The following is a 19,279-nucleotide window of genomic DNA, read 5'->3' on the forward strand; positions in this document are numbered from 1 at the left end:
TATGATCAGTCCTGCATTCTTGTCACATGTTTGCCTTTATTACTCTCACATCCTGCTTGTCTCTTCACCTTCCAATGACACAGACTATTAAATGCCAATAGTATGCATCAGTAAAGTTTTATTGTGTTTAGGTAAATGGAAAGTGTGATGAAGTCATGACGTGAATAAGTCCTCAAAAGTAAATGACCCAAAAAAAAAAAAAAAATGAAGTGACCATTACTGTTTCTGACTCCATTTTTCTCAGGGATTCCCTGCCACGTCTAGTAGTCTGTGCCTATTTTTGCGATAGCCATCCAGGATTAGAAACCTGTCCTCTTTTGGAACATTAATGATGAGGCTCTCCATAAAACTCATTCATGACCTCATCAGTGTTAGTCATGGTAGAACTGGATAGACAGTGTGGATTTTTTATTTCTTATTCTTTTTTTGCTGAGGTAATTGGGGTTAAGTGACTTGTCCGGGGTCACACAGCTAGGAAGTGTTAAGTGTCTGAGGTCATATTTGAACTCAGGTCCCCCCTAATTTCAGGGCTTGTGCTCTATCCGCTGCGCCACCTAGTTGCTTACTTTTTTGAGGTGGTTTTACCAGAGTGTATCTGTTGGGCATGCTACAGCTTTTTGGAGCCACAGGTGAGAATGTACCCCAGGTAAACATCAAAGGTGGATGAAGAACACCGAAGGTGCTTGTCTTTCTTGAACACCCTCTTGACAGAGTAATTAAGTGATTTCAGAAATTTATGGAAAATGTCAGAAATTTCAGAACGGCCAGACACAGAGAGAAAGAAGTCCTTAGCGAGTCCATTATATGTATGTGTGAGTGTCTTCATTCTGCCCTCTGCATTTGCCAAAAACAATCTTTTCTTCATTATTCCAAATCCAAGCATTGTCCCTCTTGAGAAAGACATGTCCAGATGGGTGGTCGCTTCTTGCCCTCAGGTCTTCAAGATTGCCGCTTTGAAATGAACGAGGAACTTGGAATCAGGGAAACTGCACAACACAGCTACACAATTTAAGGTGAATCTTGTTTTATTTTGTTATTAAAGCTTTTTTTTTTTTAATTTTTAAAACGTATGCCTGGGGAGAAGGCTCAAAGCTAGAGGACTCAGGCCCGAACCAGAGCCGAGTCACTGCAGTCCCAGGGAGCCGGCCATGCAGGGGCTGGCTGAGCCGGAGCCGCTTCCGGTCCAGGCCCGACCCCTCCCCCAGCGGGCCCCGGAGCTGGGCATTAAGTGCCTATTGGTGGGTGACGGGGTGGCGGGCGGCCCCACCATCAGCTGTACCTGCGGGGGTAGCCAGCCTGCCATGGACCCGCTGCGCTGGCCCCCGGAGGCCTTGGTGGATGGGGGACCCAGCCGGACGGGGGGACTTTGACCCTCGGATCCCAGAGCCTTCTCGGCCTGCTCCCGTGCCGTGCAGCCGGGCTCCTTCCACGGCACCACAGAGCGATGGCTGCCCGAGATCGGAACCCCCAGCCCCAGGCCCGGTTTGCTAGTGGGCCCGAGGCCGGACCAGCGGGACCCGGGCTCACTAAATGCTTCTGCGCTGTTTGGGCCCCGGCGGCGGGAGGGGAGCAGGGGGCTGGGGAGGCTCCAAATGCCCCTCCCCCGCCCCTCGGGGACAGCTAATTAAGGCGGCTCCCGGATGCATTCGCGGCCAGAAATCACGGACCTCGACGGTCGCGAGAGAAGCGGAGCGTCCCTGCCTAGGGAGCGTCACTTCCGGGCTTGACGTTTCGGGAAGAAGGGCACAAACTGGGGGTTTCCTCTGGAGACCCCCCCTCCCCTGGATGGAAAGCAGTCCGATACGTGTTAAGCACAGGAGAGACGGGTTAGACCCGGCACATGCGCGAACATGTCTGTACAGTTATCGCTGCACAAGAAAATCAGATCCAGCTGGTAAAAATGAGAATCAAGAAACAAAAAGAGCGGAAATGGAGGTTGTGAATCGGCCGCGGTTCCCGAGTCCTCTCTGGGCGTCCCAGAAGGCCCCCACAAGTCGCGCCGGCTTTTCTCGCGCCCAGAGAGGACTGTATAGATATGGAGGCACATATCGGACACGTTTTTAGCATGTTTAACGCGTGTTGCATCGCTTGCCATCTGGGAGGAGGGGGAACTGGAACGCGAGGTTTTGCAAGGGTCGGTGTTGAAAAATCATCCGTGCATATGTTTTGAAAATTAAAAGCTTCAATTAAAAAAAATAAAATTAAAAAGGGCAGGTCGGTGAGGTGAAAAACTCTCTCCTATAGTCCTGGGAGAATTGTCGTGCCCCAAAGGACCGCGAGGGGGAGCCGGCAGATAAGAACGGGTTGGGGAGTGCAGCGCCCCCGGGTGGGCGGGCGCTTCCAGGAGCAGACCACGCCCCCGTATGGGCGGGCGCTTCCAGGAGCAGACCACGCCCCCGTATGGGCGGGCGCTTCCAGGAGCAGGCCACGCCCCCGTTGTGCGAGCCGCTCCTCCGTGTGACCAGCACGCACTTGGCGCCTGCGTACTTCGGACATCTAGAATGGGGACCGTCTGGAGATCGTTATCGCCCCTTAGGATGGTCGGGGTGTCTTCTCTGCGGGCTGTAAGTTCCCCCCCCACACGTGCCCCAGGGCCCCGCACCCTGCTCCTCCTTTCCTCCCTGCGCCCCACTCAGCTTTCTGGGATGTCCGCGTCGCCGACCCCGACCTTGAGTTTGGCGAGAGGAGTAGAAAGGAGAGGGGCAGACCCGGTTTGGGACTGGACGGGAATCGCGCCGGGCCGCAGCGCAGAGCTTCCCTTTCCCTCCCGCGCTTCGTCTGCTCTGCGAGCATTTATGGAGCGCCTGCTGTATACCAGGCGTGGGGGATGGAAAGAAGGCCGCCCCTTGCCCCCGGACCTCCCCAGCTAAAGCCCCACCCCCACTTTGTGAAGGGCCGCCCACTGCCCCCGCTGCGTCTAGATTTGTGTGGGTGGTGTCCGCCCCAGAGGAGGTCACTCCTTAAGAAACGCCCTCCTCAGATTACGTCACCACGTAGTATTTTCCCCTGCTTTTTGTTTTCTTTCTCACTTTTTTTTCCCTTTTTGATCTGATTTTTCTCGTGCAGCGCGATAATTATGGAAATATATATATATATATATAAGAATTGCACATGTTTAACATGTTAAATATTGGATTATTTGCTTCCAAGAAGAGGGTGGGGAGAAGAGAGAAGAAAATTGGGGACGCAAGGTTTTGCAAGGGTGAATGTTAGAAATCATGCTCATGTCTTGAAAATAAAAAGCTTTTTACAAAAATTAAAAGAAAAAGAAACGTCCTCTTCTTTTTAGCGAGGGGATGCCAGAGATCAATTCGGCCACTGATTGACGAGTACCTCATGTGGGCCCAAGCCTAATCCCAGCCTGCATGAAGTTTGAGGTTGAGTAATAATCATTACAGCAACAACAGCGGCAGTTTATTAGCCAGAGATAGGCACTGTTTTCCCATTTTGCAGATTTGCGGTCACTGAGGCAACCCAGAAATTTAAGTGGTTTTCCCAGAGTCCCACAATTGATAACTGAGTTGGAATTCTAACAGAAATCTGTAACAGGCAAAAGGATATGGGAGTTAAAAATCAGAGCTTTGTGTGAGGAGGAGGGGATGAAGCTGTTGTGGGTCAGAAAGCATCGACATGCTTCCCTGGGGACCTTGTACTGAAGGAGGGGTAAATAAATGGGCATTTTGACATTGGAACGTGGCAGTAAAGCAATTTCTGTGTTATCTGCCTCATTTTTTATAGATTCCCTCCATCTCCTGATGGAGAGAAGATGGACCCCAGGTACATATTGAAACATCTGTTTTTGGGGCATAACCAATGCCAGAGTTTGCTTTGCTTATACATGTTTGTTATAAGTTTTTTTTTTTTTTTGTTTTGTTTTTTTTTTTAAGAGATAGGAAGGGTAAAGGGGAAGAAGGTGGTTTTGTTGTAGTTATTAATTGAAATAAATTTAAATTTTTTTAAAAGATGGATTTTAGGCTTGGAAGGTGTCTAGGCCACCTAGGTGGGCCAAAATGGTGGAGAGTGCTGCCTGCATTGTTAGTGATGCTCAGTGATGTCAATTATCCCTTCTCCTAAATGTCAGCCATTCCTTCTCTTTTTGTTTTAAGATTAGCTCCAGCCTACCTGTGTTCCCAAAGCAAGTTAAAATTGTGGAGGTTGGCCCCCGAGATGGTCTGCAAAATGAAAAGGTAAATGTGGAAAATCTATTAACCCAGCACCTATATTGAGTCATTCACCAAGCAAAAACCAATAGAGCTGGGGAAAAATGATTTTCAGGGACAGGCAATCAGTAAGGAGACAGTAGCAGAGAGAACTGGACTAGCAGCCAGTGGGCCCTCGGTCCACCTCAGACATTTATAAGATGGGTAAACTGAGGCAAGTAAAGTTTTACTCCCTTCTTTGGGCCTCAGTCTCCTCATCTGTAAGATGAGGGAGTTGTCGAGTTGATAACCTGGAGAGTCCTAAGTCTATGATTCTGACATTTCTATCATCTAAAACTGACTCTAACTCTTGCTCAGAGGTCCTGAGGGATGTGATGGAGGCAGTGGTGGAAGATTGCCTTGGCAGCTTCAGTCTAGAACAGATGAGGAGGAGAGATCAGGCACAGGGCCGACAGTTGGGAGGCTGTACAGTGCTAGAGGCCAGGGGGACCAGGCCCCGGATAGAAAGGCAGCAGCTCAAAGAGCAGAAGAACTGACAGGACTTGGGGGCCGGCTGGAGATGGGCTTTGAGGCAGAAGTCCTGGGGACAAGCGACTGAAGGAGACAGAGGGCTGGCGGCAGTGGTGGGGCTGGGGGCCTAATCTGTGGTCCTTGCCAGGTTCTGACTGGGCTTAAGGAAAAATCCCGCTCTGGGCCAGGGCCTTGGCCAGGAATCCGAATAACAGCTCAGGGTTGAGCCCCAGGGCCGGGGCCTCCAAGGGGGGCAGGCGCTGGTGGCCAGCCCGGTGTTCCTTCAGGCTCGAGCTCTCCGCGCCTCTCTTGTCTCCACAGAATATTCTACCTGCTCATTTGAAAATCAGGCTGATCGACATGCTGTCTGAGGCGGGACTCCCTGTCATCGAGGCCACCAGCTTCGTGTCCCCCAAGTGGGTGCCCCAGGTGAGCGCAGTCCCTGAGCTTTTTCTAAATTCTACTGGGGGAGACAAGATGGAGTGAATGCGCCATCATATGAGAAGGGAGAGGGAGCTAATAATTGAGGTGAGGGGGGAGAGATAGAAAAGTTCCCTGGTGGGTGTGGCCAGGAACTGGGCTCCCCAGGAGGCCCAGAGTTGGGGAAGGCTGGAACAAAAGTCACATCCCCTGGTCTACATTGGAGTAAAGGTCACATCCCCTTGTCAGCCCTGCGGGCCTCCTTGTTCTCTCTGAGCCATGCGAGCTGGAGGAAAGATCTCAGAGGCAGCGGGTCTCCATTCTGTGGCTGGCTCTGCTCACTCCAGGGCTGGCCTGAACCTCAGTTTCCTCCAAGGGAAGAGGTTTGACTTGGAGTCCCTTCCCTCTCAAAGCTATGAACTTATGACCCTGGAGAATTCACCTCTTCTCTTGGCCTTAGTTTTCCCTTCTGGAAAACGGGCCCATATGCCTTCCAGTTGGGTTGTAGCACAGGCACTGTGCACCTCACTTGTCTGGTCTGTGGGAGCAGCAGTCTGGGGGGGGGGCCTTCTGTCCCTCTGTGGGAGGCTCAGCACTCAGGCTGCCCTGTGCCTCAGTTTCCCCATCTACAAAGGGGGGAGGGGTGGTACTAGAATGCCTCTGGGGTCTCTTTGAGCCCTGGCCCTCTGATGCTGGGATCCTGGTGGTTTTCTGCGCCTGAGAACCCTGGTACCCCTGGCGCCTTCTAACCCTGGATGCTTCTCTCCTGGCTCCCCAGATGGCAGATCATACGGAAGTCCTGATGGGCATTAAGAAGTTTCCTGGCATCCACTACCCAGTCCTGACCCCCAATCTCCAAGGCTTCCAGGCAGCGGTAAAAAGAGCAGAGTTCCCCCTGCAGCTCTCTGTCCTCTCCCACCTCTGGGAGGGTCCCTGGAGGGGAAGCTGGGGAAGGGATGTTAGTGCTGGCCTCGGGAGCCAGAGGACCTGAATTCAAATGCTTTAGTGACCATGGGCAAGGCGCATGACCTTTTAGCTTCATTTCTATCATCTGTAAAATGAGGGGATTGTTCCAACTCTAAATCTTTGGGCCTTTTAACCTTTTATCTAGGACAACCGAGCCCCGAGTATTGCTTCCATTCCAGTGGAGTCCAGTGCCCCGAACGTGTGTTAAGTGTCTGTTATGTGTTGGGTTCTGAGATAGCAAAGATGGAGTAAGAACCAGTTCCTGCCTCAGGGTGCTTACGCTCTGAGATTATAATTGTAGAGCCTCATGGGGCCTGTCACATAGTAAATGCTGTATAAATTTTAGTTGTTAGGATTATCATCACTACTGGAAGCAAATGTATAGATGAATGTATACATTATCATTCAAGGTTACTGCCAAAGTCTTCTAATTCCCAGAGGAAAAAATGTAGTAAAGCTTTGGATCCTGTGTCCAAATTGAACAGTTTCTCTATAGCTTGAACTTCAGACACTGGGTGAGAAGAGGGGTTTAGGTCATACTGTGGTGGCCCCCTCAGTCCCTGAGAAATCACATTTCTAGAGCTGGGAAAGGCTTCAGCCAACTAATTTTAGAGAGGGAGACACTGAGGCCCTTGGAGGAGTGAGTTGCCCCAGTTTGCAGAGGCAGGGAAGCAGCGTTGGGATTTGAATCCAGCTCCCATAACTCCAAAGACAGCATTCTGTCTACAGAGGTACTGCTTGTTGATAGGTCGCTGCAGGGGCCAAAGAAGTGGCCATCTTTGGGGCTGCCTCAGAGCTCTTCACCAAGAAGAACATCAACTGCTCCATCGACGAGAGCTTGGAGAAGTTTGAGAAAGTCCTGAGTGCGGCCAAAGGCTCCGGCATCCGGGTGCGAGGGTGAGCCGGCACTCCCTGTGTTCCCCTCTCCGGGGCTCCTTGTCCTGCCACAGGCCTTTGGGTGTCCAGGAGGCCTGACCACACGCGCCAGGCCAGCAGGCTCGGCCCTGTGGGTGTTGCTGGGTTCAGAGCCTTGCTGCTGGGTGACCTGGACCAAGTCCCTTAACCTCCCTAAGTCTCAGTTTCTGCCTTTTAATGTGAGGAAGTTTAACTAAATGGCCTCTGGAGTTCCTTTCAATTCTAAAGCTTGTGACTTTGGAATCTTATTTGAGCATTAGTTTCCCCATCTGTAAAATGGGGTTCAGGATCCCATGACTTTCAGAAGTGAGAAGATGAAATTAGAATAGTGGAAAAAGCCTTGGTTGTTTTGAGTTCTGGTGAGTCCAAGATGGTATTGCTAATATTAGTGAGAGCCTTCAATGACATCCCTTCTCTGACGCCTCTTTGTGGCTTAGAGGAGACTCTGAATCTCCAGGGCCACCTGAGCACCAGCTCTCCAAGCAGAAAAGATAACCCAGGCAGGTCTAGAAAGGACCCTTGTCTGGAAGGCAGCCTCAGGAAGTGTGGAGGGGTCCATTGCCGCTGAGTGATGACCTTTGGTCTGGAGGTGTAGGAGGGATTGTGATCTACAGATCTAGGTAGATGGAATCATGAGCTCTTGAAGAAGTGTTATTTAATTTTGGGGGAAACATCCCCTGTCTGAAGACCAGACTTATTCCCTTGTGATTTGGCCTTGTTGGGAAGGTGAGAGCCTAGGGCCCAGCAGCCAACCTGGCTCAGGCTCTGTACACAGAACCCTCTCCACTGGCGGGGTGGGTGGGATAGGACAGCCCGTCCCAATGGTCTTGGTTCTCTCACCACTTGGGGCTCCCCTGACAAGGGCATGTTTTCCTGGCAGGTACGTGTCCTGCGTGCTTGGATGCCCGTATGAAGGGAAAATCTCCCCAGCCAAAGTAGCTGAGGTGTGTCTGTTGGAACAGGAGTTTTGTGAAGGTTTGGCTACATTGTGGTGGGAAGACAAGGGGCGGAGGCCTTTCCTTCTTTAAAAAGGCCGGGCACTGAGAGGTGGTGGACCTGCTCCACAGCAATCTCTGACAAGTAATCATCCTCTGCTGAAGATCTTCCCAAGATGGTATCTTGCAGCTTCCAGAGGCATCCCGTTCCACTCTAGGATGTTGTCAGAAATTGGGGAGTTATTTCTCTTGAACTGGATGACTTTCTGCTTCTCTGAATCTTCCAGTTGTTCCTCCTAGTTCTGCCCTCGGGGGCCAAGCAAATTGTATGTCATCAGCCCCCTTCCCTTTCAATAATTGAAGACAACATTTATGCCCCCATGAATTCATTTTCCCTCATCATTCGGGCCCCTTTGAGTGGTCCATCTGAGAATTATCCCTTGTTCCCTCAGTGGACGGTGCATGTGTAGCCTTTCCCAGGTACAGAGCTCTCCTGAAGTCTCATTGGAGGGATGATTTCTGATCTAGATATGGGTTCTGTGAATTCCTTGCTCACTTTCCAAAAAAAAAAAACCAAACTTGCTGGTCTGGATGTTTGCAAACATTTATCCATCACCACCTGTGGACACAACCCTAGAGAAAGAGATAAATGAAATGAAATGAAACCGGGTTGGGTGAGAAGCAATATTTAGGGATAGGAGGAAGATAATTGTACACAGTGACATGAGAAAGCAAGTGCAGACTTTGATTAAGCACCTGCTGTGTCCCAGGCTCTGTCCTAAGCACTGGAAGTACATCAAGTCCTATAAGAAACTGTTAAAAGAATTGGAAATGTTTAGCTAATAGAAGGAAAATTGCTGATATGACTACTCTTCAATAATGTGACAGCTGTGCTATGGAAGAGAGAGCTTAGTCTTATTCTCTGCCCCCAGAAAACCAAGTGTGGGAGGGAACACTGCAGAAGGTCTGAGAAAACCTAATGGTGAGAGCCTTAGGAAAGTCTATTGGGCTGCCTGGAGGGACAGTGAGCTCTCTGTCTCTGAAAGTGTTTAAGCAAAGACTGACTGACGCTTTTCAGGGGTGCTCTAAGAGCCAGCTTGTGTGTTGGCTTGTGAGTTTGGTTGAAATGGCCCCTGAGAACGCCTTCAGCTCTGGGAATCTTGGGGGAGACTATCACCCGATCCATGGAGACCCGAGTAAAAGGCAAGATCTAGAAGAACTCTCTGGTCGCTTCCCTCAGCCCTAGCAGGGCCGCCTCTTTATGCCCTGACCAGTTCACCGCCCTCTTGCAGTTGGGAGCCAAGGGCTTCTCTTCCTTCCCTGGCACCTCTCAGCCCATGGAGGTCATCCTCTGCCCGATGTCGTCTTCTCTCTCCAGGTGGCTAAGAAGCTGTACTCAATGGGCTGCTTTGAGATCTCCCTGGGTGACACCATTGGTGTAGGCACAGTGGTTGGCATGAAGGACATGCTGTCTGCTGTCATGAAGGAGGTGCCGGTGAGTGCCCTGGCCGTCCATTGCCACGATACCTATGGACAAGCCCTCAGCAACATCCTGATGGCTCTTCAGGTAACGGAGAGGAAGGGGATCTTCAAAAGAGACAGGTGCTTTCGGGGAAAGGGGGTGGTCAGCTGGATGGTCGGTGGGGAGTCCTGGCTCTGTGGCTGTGGCTCTGTTACCTGAGCTCTCCTGGCCTCCATTTTCCCCTTGGCCAAATGAGCAGATTGGACTAGATGAAGCAACGGGCTCTCTCCAGATCTGAGTCCTGCGATCTCTTCTCCAAAGGGAGAGCTTTTGTCTTGTCCCCTCCGAGGCTCTGTTCTGCTCACATATCCAGAGAGGAAGCCCCCTCCCTTCCCTTCACTGCCTTCTTGAGGACTTAAAAGTTCTTGTGTGCCAGCCCTAGGTCTGAAGGGTGACCACTCATCTTTGGGTCGGCCCTGAGGCCAAGCACCCGACCCAGACTCGCTCTCAGCCTAGAAAGGAGGGGGAGAATAAGAGTAACAGCTGCTAAAGTACAGAGAGAACAGTAACATATATAACAAAGATAAGTAGTGCTGACCCTGGGTCAGGCACTGCGCTAAGGGCTTTATAGAGGCCAGACTTAGTCGGGCATCTTCCTAACTCCGGGCCCAGCACTCTCACTGTGCCATCCACTCCAAGGCAGAAGCACAGGGAAGTCACTCCCCGGGTCTTCATTAAGCATTCCCTGCACCAGAGAATGCCAGGCCCCAGCAACACAGAACCCCAGGTGGTGGATGTTTTCTTTTGAAAACCCACAAGTGCATCTCCAAATGCACCTAATAAATGCAAGGCAGTTAGGGAAGGAGGGTCATGGGGACACATCAGGAAGGGCTTCATCTAAGTACTGACAAGGAAGGAGGACAGACATGTGCTGGAAAAGCCATTGGAGACAGATTTGTGGAGGGTCTGAAGAGCTGAACGGGAGGAAGCAGAGATCACTGCCTTCTGCCCAGGAATGGATGAGGATCTTCCATTCTGGGCTTGGTCAGAGGTGCTCAGAAGGGGAAAGGCTAGAGGGCAGCTATAGCTCAGGCCCATACTCCTCCTGTCTGCTCTGTCCTCTTTGCTCTCCTGTCTTCTCTGGGCTGGACAGCCCATGTCTCCCAGCTTTGTGCAGGGAACTGTCCTTTCTTTCTTAACTTGTGCAGAGGCAGGCTCAGGAAGAGGGAAAGATGCTCGAGTGTCCTGACTAAGCTTTAATTCCTTTATCATCAGCTAAAGTCTCTTAATTACCTGACTTAGTCTTCTCACCATCTTCCCTGGGCATAAGAGAGAAAATATTAAAGGGCCCGTTGGGCATGTACTGACCTTGACTGGGACTGGCCGACCTAGGCAGATCCGTGAGGTTGGAGGGCTGACTGTCACTCCCTTCTGTAGGGCTCCCTGTACAATAGTGTGGCAAAGGATGGAATTTGGAATCGGCAGGCTCGAGTTTGAATCCTGCTGCACTGCTTAGCACCTGCCAGACTTTGGGAAGATCACCTCACTTCTCTAGGTTCTCATGTCTAAAAGGAGTCATTTCTTTTTTTTTTTTTTTTTTTTTTTTTTTATTTAATAGCCTTTAATTTACAGGATATATACATGGGTAACTTTACAGCATTAACAATTGCCAAACCTCTTGCCAATTTTTCACCTCTTACCCCCCCACCCCCTCCCCTAGATGGCAGGATGACCAGTAGATGTTAAATATATTAAAATATAACCTTAGATACACAATAAGTATACATGACCAAAACATTATTTTGCTGTACAAAAAGAATCAGACTCTGAATTATTGTACAATTAGCTTGTGAAGGAAATCAAAGATGCAGGTGTGCATAAATATAGGGACTGGGAATTCAATGTAATGGTTTTTAGTCATCTCCCAGAGTTCTAAAAGGAGTCATTTCACTAGATGACCCCCAGAGGTGCCCTCTGCTCCTGACATTTTGAAATTCTCAAATTTGTCTTTAGTTAATCCCACTTAGAAATTTTCTCACTCACTTAAAAAAATCTCTCTTACCCTTCTTAGCCCCAGATGTCTCTTAACCTCAGGTTTTGTTCCTCTTCTTCCAAATTGAAATCTTCCCCAGGGGAAGGGGTAGGGGGGTAAGAGATGAAAAATTGGAACAAGAGGTTTGGCAATTGTTAATGCTGTAAAGTTACCCATGCATATATCCTGTAAATAAAAGGCTATTAAAAAAAAAAAAGAAAGAAAGAAATCTTCCCCAGGAAAGAAATGCATAAATCGAAGACTTTACAGTGAGTTATCTGGGGCTAATGACAGCCTAATATCTTTATCTTTCTCAGGTTCTTTGCTTGGAAACAGGTAGACTCTTTAACCCCAAGGAATGGCTCCAAAAAATAGTAGAATGCCAAGCACAAAATGGGTGAATTTGCAGAGGTCAAGAGAATGTCCCAGAATTCTTGAAAGCAAAGGTAGCTTCTTTGCACAAGGCAGCCACTTCTCTTATGTTTCTAGATGGGAGTGACTGTGGTGGATTCGTCAGTGGCTGGGCTTGGGGGTTGTCCATATGCCAAAGGTGCATCCGGAAATGTGGCAACAGAAGACCTTCTGTATATGCTGAATGGACTGGGGATTGAGACAGTAAGTATCATCTCCCCCTTAGTGGTCATAGTCCTAAAGCCATCAGACTGTTCTTTGATTTACATGATCTACCTGAACAGACTGATTTCCTTATTTTTTTTCCTTCCTCTCCTGTAAAGCAGGGATAATTTCCAACATTTGTGTTCTAGGATCTTTTTTAGCTGACATTCCTGTGTTTAGGGATCCTTTCAGCTCTGACCTTATAGGTGCTAAAGTTTTTCCTGCAGTAAAAAACCTGGAGAAATAAGGTTAAAAACAAACAAACAAACAGATCTCATGGTTATATGGATGCCCTAGAGTTAGCAGAGTAGCTAGCACTGCAGAAGTAAAATAGTAAAGAATCATAAAACTTTAGGAATATGAGAGAGTTTAAACCATAGCAGAATGTGGAAGCCAGAGTAGAGCTTAAAACACAGAATATCAGCAGCGGTGAGGTATACAATGATAGAAAATGACTTTACAATATGGTTGATGAGACGTCGTCCAATTTCTGCTTCAAGACCTAATGATGGGAAAACACTATATGCCCTGAGAGAGCTCATTCCACTTGACATTTGTCACTTTTTGTTTGGGTTTGTTGTTTTTTAATTTTTATTTTCAGTTTCAGATTCTGTCCCTCCAGTCCCTCTCCCATACACGAAGAAGGCAATATTTATTGTACTCATTATATTTGTGAAGTTGTATAAAGCATTTCTACATTATTAACCATGTTCTTGAGAGGGGGAAAAACCAAGAAAAAGAAAAAATTATGTTTCACTCCTTAAACTTGAGTCCTTCAGTTCTTTGTCTGGAGATGGATATCATTTTTCATTATGAGTCCTTTAGCATTCTGGTAGATCATTGTATTAAACCAAGTAGCTACCTTTCACAATTGATTAACTTTACTGCAACAATTGTTGTTAGAATTTTCTTCTGGTTCTGCTCACTTTCCTTTCTATCAATTCATACAAGTCTAACCAATTTTTTTCCTAAAAACCATCCTTTTCATCATTTCTTCAAGTACAGTGATACTTCATCACAATCATATGCTACAACTTGTTGAGCCATTCCCCCATGGATGGACATCCATCAGTTTCCAATTTTTGTAACCACAAAAGAATTGATATAAATATTGTGTACACATGGGTCCTTCTCCCCCCCCCTTTTTTTTTAATATATTCTGAGAGGGCCCTTGTCTTCTTAGTATATAGAGCAAGGAAATATTATTGTAGGGTTAAAAGATATGCATAGTTTTCTAGACTTTTGGGCATAGTTCCAAATTGTTCTTCTGAACGATTGGAGCAGTTCACAACTCCACCAATAATTTTTCCTATTTTTACTCATTCCCTTCAATTTTTGTCATTTTGCTTTTCTACCATATTAGCCAATATATAACTGTGAGGTACCTTAATTGTTTTAATATGATTTTCTCTCTAATGATTTGGGGTATTTTTTATATGATTATTACTAGCTTGGGTTCTTTTTTTTTTTTTTTCTGAAAACTGCCTATGCATATCCTTTGACATACATTCATATTAAAGAATGGCTCTTATTGTTATACTTTAGATTCAGTTTCCTCTATATTAGAGAAATAAGCTATAAAAATTTTCCCAGTTTCCTTCTTTTAATTTTGGTTTCATTAATTTTATTTGTACAAAAACTCAAAATTATCCATTTTGGTTCTCATGATTCTCTCTTGTTTGGTCTTTTCTTATCCATAGATCTGACAAGTAATTTTTTTCCCATGCTTTCCTAATTTGCTTATGTTGTTATCCTTTATGGCTAAATCATATATACCCATTTTGATGTTTCTTAATATATTCTGTAAAATGTTGATCTGTGCTTAGTTTCTGCCATATTGATTTCCAGTTTTTCCAGTAACTTTCAAAAAGCTTTGATCTTTATGTTTATCATACACTAAGTTATTGTGATTATTTACTTTTGTTTATTGTATATCTAATCTAGTCTGCTTATCAACTTAATCTATTTCTTATCCAGTACCACATTCTTCTTTTAATAGTATTTTATTTTTCCAAAAACATGTAAAGATAGTTTTCAACATTCATTTTTATAAGACTTTTGTGTTCCAAATTTGTCTCCCTCTCTCTTACCTTCTCCCTCTCCAAGCATTACACATCGGTTAAATATGTGCACTTCTTTTAAACATATATTTGTCATGTTGTGCAAGAAAAGTCAAACCAAAAGGGAAAAAAGCACAAGAAAGAAAAAACAAACAAAAGGTGAAAATCCTATGCTTCATTACACATTCAGTCTCTACAGTTTTCTCTTTGCATGCCATAGGCACTTTCCATCCCAGATCTTTTGGAATTGCCTTCAATCACCTCAGTATTGAGAAGAGCCACACCCATTACAATTGATCATCATATAATCTTGTTCCTCTGTACAGTGATCTCCTGGTTCTGTTTTTTTCGATTACCATCAGTTCATATGAATCTCTCAAGGCCTCTCTGAAATCATTCTGCTGATCATTTCTTATTGAACAATAATATTCCACTTTATTCATATATCATAACTTATTCAGCCATTCCCCAACTGATGGGGTATCAAATTACTTTCCAGTTCCTTGCCACTACAAAAAGAGCTGCTACAAACATTTTTGCACATGTGGGTCCTTTTCCCTCTTCTATGATCTCTTTGGAATACAAACCCAGTAGTAAGACTACTAAATCAAAGGATATACCTAGTTTGATGAGCCCTTTGGCCATTATTGCAAATTGCTCTCCCCAATGCTTGGATCACTTCACAATTCCACCAACAATGTGTCAGTGTCCCAGTTTTCCCACTTCCCTTCCAACATTTATTATTATCTTTTTCTGTCATCTTAGCCAATCTGAGAAGTATGTAATGTAGTACCAGATTCTTTGATGAAACAACTTTAATTGTTTATAGACTTTTTTTTCTTACATTAAGTTAAAATTCACCATCTCACAATTTCCCATTTTTTTCTTTCTTGTGACCACATAGAATAAGACTTAATTCTTTTCTCATATGACTAGTTTTCAAACATTTGAAGACTAGAACCACAGAATATGAGTGCTGAGAGGGACCAAGAACATAGAATACCAGAGTCCTTAGAACCTGAAATAACAGAGCTAGGTAGAACCTATAAGGTCAGAGCCGAAAGGATCCCTAAACACAGGAATGTCAGCTAAAAAAGATCCTAGAACACAAATGTTGGAGATTATCCCCGCTTTACAGGAGAGGAAGTTGAGACCCTGCTAAAAATCATAGGCTTGTCAGCAGCAAATCTGCTGCTGATAATTGAAAGCCATTCTCTAGACTGAGACAATCTCCATTGCACTGGTGTAACACTTCCCATAATGCCCTTCTGTCTGTCTCATAGAACAAATGGGCTTAGGCTGAGCAAGATTCACAGTCTCACAGGAAGATAAAGGAAAGCTAAATTAGACGTTTAAGGGCTTCTAATCTGGTTGATTTTTTTCCTCCTTCTCTAACCTTAAAGTCTCACAGCCATGTTAACTGTTGCTAGGCCATATTTTCTCACCTAAAAATAAACCCTCTTTGCTGTATTTTTATTACCATTTGAGTTTACCAGCCATGCATTTCTGTCAGGGAATGCTCCTTCTCCCTTTACTCCAGAGTAGTGGTTACTGAAAAACTGACCCTCTGTTTTATGACATCTCTTCAAGGGGGTGAGCCTTCCGAAATTGTTGGAAGCTGGAAGTTTTATCTGCAAAGCCTTGAATAGAAAAAGCAATTCCAAAGTGGCCCAGGCCACTTCCTGCTCTAAGCTGTGACATCCCCTCTTCTCCCCTGCCTTCCCCAACAGACTGGGCTAGCCAGACCCCAGCAGCAGCCAAGGGCTATCCCTCACTCTATTAAGGGACACACTGATAATAGCCCCAAAATGGAAGTGCCCAAGCTAGGGGTGCCAAAGAAAAGGAATTGGGAAGTGACATCTTTAGGAAATCAACTCGGTACACATGCCTGGAAGAGCTTCCTTGAAGTAAGCTAGATGAATTGGGGCAGAGGAAGAATCTCCAAATTCTCCCCATGAAGAAGCTTTGAATCTGGAAGATTTTCCTGGAAGTTCAGCATCATCTTTGATGCTGAGAAGACGGACATCCTGAAGGGTTGCTAGAAGCCTTGGAACCCCTTCCTCATATCCTGCTAATCTGAGTTTTTTCTTGACTCCCTCTCCCAAGAGCTCAGCCTCTCTACCCAAACCTTTGGTCACTAACACCCCCCATCTGTTACTGGACCTGGATAGGGTTTTGGTCCTGCTGAAGATTAAATCCTTCTTAGAATTTCCTGAAATGCTGCTGCCTGGTGCCATCCTGCCAATTTAAGAACTGTGATCCTAGAAACTCAAGTGCCATTCTCTATGTGGAAGTGATTTCTAAATGTATATCTCTAATCAGTGTGAATAAAAGATGGAATGACAAGCCTCCAGAACTCCACATGCTATCTTGGGGAGCCAAGGGAGTAGAGATTACTTTGCTTCTCAGCTTGGACATATAGTTTGAGGGATGGGGGAAGTTGAGATTCTTGAAGGGAAGCAAGGAACCCAACATGAAGAGGGGTTGAGCTGTAAGCTACTCTTCCCAATTTCCCCCTCCCTTAGGAAATGGACTCAGCCTTTCAGACTAGAGGTATTTTGGAAAGTGATAATAAAGCAGTTTATGGAGAAAAAAATTAATGATGAGGATCTGTGGATGCTAGATGTGGAATGGAACTGGAAATAATTCCAGATGCCATCTACTATGCTTCTACAGATGGGGAAACAGGCCCAGACAAGTGATTTTGCCTAAAGTCATACAGAGTTTACTAGATCATAGATTTAGGGCTAGCAGGGACCTTAGGCCATTTATTTTACCAATAAAACTGAGGCAAAGGCTCAAGTGGCTTGTCCGGGGTCACACAGTATTTGATCCCATGTTCTCTTGACTTTAAGTCCAGTGCTCTATCCATTCCACCAAACTGTTACTAATTTCCTACTGTGTACTCCTATGCTGTGCTAAGCACTGGAGATCCAAAGGCAAAAAAGTGCTACTATCTCAGACTTCAAAGTGTCTACCTTGGAGAGAAAACGTGCATGTGTAAGTATATTCACAATGTAATCAAACACAGTCTAGCCCTGATAGCTGCAGGGTCTGGGGAAATCTTCATGTAGATGGAAGCCCTTCATTTGAGGTTTGAAAGCATCTAGGAAGTCTGGAGTAAAGATGAACAAAGAATGCATGGTAGCTGTGGGGGGCAGCTCGGGAAAAGTCAAGGAAACCAGGAACAGAGAGTCATGGGGAAAGAGTAGCCAGATGGTGAGGGGTGGAGTTTATTATAGACGCTGGAAGAAACGGGGCCGTTGGACTTTAGGGAGGAGAGAGATGATGTGGTCATAACTGTGCTTTAAGAGAATCATTTTGGGGCTGGAGGCAGACCACATGGAGGCTTTTGTCATAGTCTCAACATTGCCTGTGTTAAGGTGTTGACTGGGTGAATGGAAAATAGGAGACACATTCGAGGAATAGGGAGGTGGAATGAAATTTGACATCTAATTAGCTATAAGGGGTTAGTGAGGGTTGGGATTGAAGATGACACCATGTTGATGAGCCTGAGTGCCCGACACAGAATCATGAATTTGGGTGAGAGGACAGTAAAAGTTCTGTTTTGGACACGTTGAGGTCGAGAGGGCTGCCAGACTCCATCAGAATGTCCGCTAGGCAGCTGGTGAAGCAAGAGAAAGTCAGGAGAAGGTCTAGAAAGGGATGTATCTGTAAACCTGAGAGTCATCTCCATAGAGATAACTAACCTCATGGGAACTGATGAGATCACCAAGTGAGAGGGGTGAGAGAGACCCTGGTGTAAAGAGCCAATGACTGAGTTGGAACCGGTGGGAGGAGAAACAGGAGAGAGTAGTCACTAAAACCAAGGGAGAGCATACTTGGCAATAAATGTTAAATACTGCTGAAAGATGATAATGAGTAAAGGTCATTGGGTCTGGCAACTGAGATTGGAGCAGTTCTCCAACTCAAAACCAGCCCTGCTGCTCGACCCACTGCCTTTGTGAGGATGATCACCAGAGGCAGTGTGGATGGTCAGGAAGGATAGCTTCAAAATCCAGCTCAGATGCTTCCTGGGTGACTCTCTGGGCAAGTCACTAAATCTAACTGAACTCCTCTCTCAGGTGGAGCCAGTGAGAGTCCACTCCCACAGATGATTATGGGACTGAAATCAGCTAATGAATGTCAAAAGCACTCTGCAAACCTTAAACACTCTTCTTTCCCTAACTCCACTGAGCTTTGAGATGTGGAAAATCAAGCAGTATTCTTGGTATGGTAGTAATGAATTTGGAGTCAGAAGATCCTAATTCAAATAACGCTTCCAAATCACCTTGGAGGAGGGTTTTAAATTTAAAATGGAGATGTCATTGTCACTCTAGGATCAGAGCTGCAGAGAGGACCCAACCACCCTTTCATTTTTTAAAATAAAAAAGTATTAGTATGTGTAGTGTTCTCTTCTTTTGTATAATATAATGGTTCTCTGGGAGCAGGTTTCTTGGGGAAGTTTCTCAAGGCAGCCTTAGTTTCAGTTTAGTTCAGAGTAATAATCACTTCAAATGCAGCCAGCTAATAAAATCCAAACGTTTATTTTCTCCTTCCAATTCTTGTCTCTTTCCTTGGGCCCAGTTAGCTTTCTTAGAGGACTCTCTCCCTCCTTGGTTCCAAGAGCTCTTGCAGCTTGTCTTTTGCCTCTGCCAGCTTCTGCCTCTAACTCAACTCCGACTCCTGGCAATCTTCCAAACTGACTGACTGACTGAAGCTCTTTTTATGCTCTTTTAGAGGTGTAAACTCAAAGGTTGACTCCTCCTCTGAGAGTGGGATTATGGGAAGTGTGAATTTGGATATCTCATACTGAACCCTGAAATCTCCCAAACATGTGAACTAATGTATGAACTCTCAAAGGTGTTAACTTAAGCATTGTTTCTATCAATTCTATTGAGTTATCACCTTGTTTCAAGTTCTGGCTCATAACATCTCCCACTTTCTTTTGATTTTAGAGGTGGTCATGACTTCTCTGACTTCTCAAGGAGGTGAGAACCCCCAAAAAGGTGATCACGCCTTCCCTGACTGCTCAAAAAAGAAGTGAAAACACCATAAAAAGAAGGTGGTCATACCCTCCCTGACTTCTCAGGAAGGAAGATGAAAACACCAAAGGAAATGGGAAATCAAATCAGAATAGTGGGTTTCTAAAGGTGCTCACTTGAAACAGGTATACATAAATTCATCAATATAGGAGGTATTAC

At 45.9% G+C, this 19,279-nt stretch overlaps 1 protein-coding gene across 2 annotated transcripts; it reads left to right on the forward strand.

Annotated features, from left to right (window-relative positions):
- Nucleotides 1-1,199: 1,199 nt before the first annotated feature.
- On the forward strand, nucleotides 1,200-16,424 carry HMGCL (3-hydroxy-3-methylglutaryl-CoA lyase). 2 transcript variants are annotated; one of them, XM_031962610.1, is made up of 9 exons: nucleotides 1,200-2,564; nucleotides 4,107-4,187; nucleotides 4,992-5,099; nucleotides 5,869-5,964; nucleotides 6,805-6,953; nucleotides 7,852-7,915; nucleotides 9,285-9,473; nucleotides 11,890-12,015; nucleotides 12,617-12,972. In XM_031962610.1, exons 1-9 carry the CDS (start codon nucleotides 2,364-2,366, stop codon nucleotides 12,689-12,691), a joined length of 1,089 nt encoding a protein of 362 aa, XP_031818470.1. In that variant the 5' UTR covers nucleotides 1,200-2,363; the 3' UTR covers nucleotides 12,692-12,972. The 2 variants fall into 2 exon arrangements, with proteins under 2 accessions (XP_031818470.1, XP_031818469.1); XM_031962609.1 differs by lacking the exon at nucleotides 12,617-12,972 and adding an exon at nucleotides 15,666-16,424 and having other exon boundaries at nucleotides 2,390-2,564.
- Nucleotides 16,425-19,279: the final 2,855 nt, after the last annotated feature.

This window comes from Sarcophilus harrisii, chromosome 3 (genome assembly GCF_902635505.1).
Source record: "Sarcophilus harrisii chromosome 3, mSarHar1.11, whole genome shotgun sequence".
In the NCBI taxonomy this organism is placed as follows: Eukaryota; Metazoa; Chordata; class Mammalia; order Dasyuromorphia; family Dasyuridae; genus Sarcophilus; species Sarcophilus harrisii.

Excerpts from the sequence above, each read along its gene's own strand:
- HMGCL (XM_031962610.1), top strand. The coding sequence starts at position 2,364 with ATGGGCGGGCGCTTCCAGGAGCAGACCACGCCCCCGTATGGGCGGGCG. Across the intron at positions 2,565-4,106 it reads GGGTGTCTTCTCTGCGGGCT|ATTAGCTCCAGCCTACCTGT; the intron begins GTAAGTTCCCCC and ends TTTTGTTTTAAG. Across the intron at positions 12,016-12,616 it reads ATGGACTGGGGATTGAGACA|TTTCAGATTCTGTCCCTCCA; the intron begins GTAAGTATCATC and ends TTTTATTTTCAG.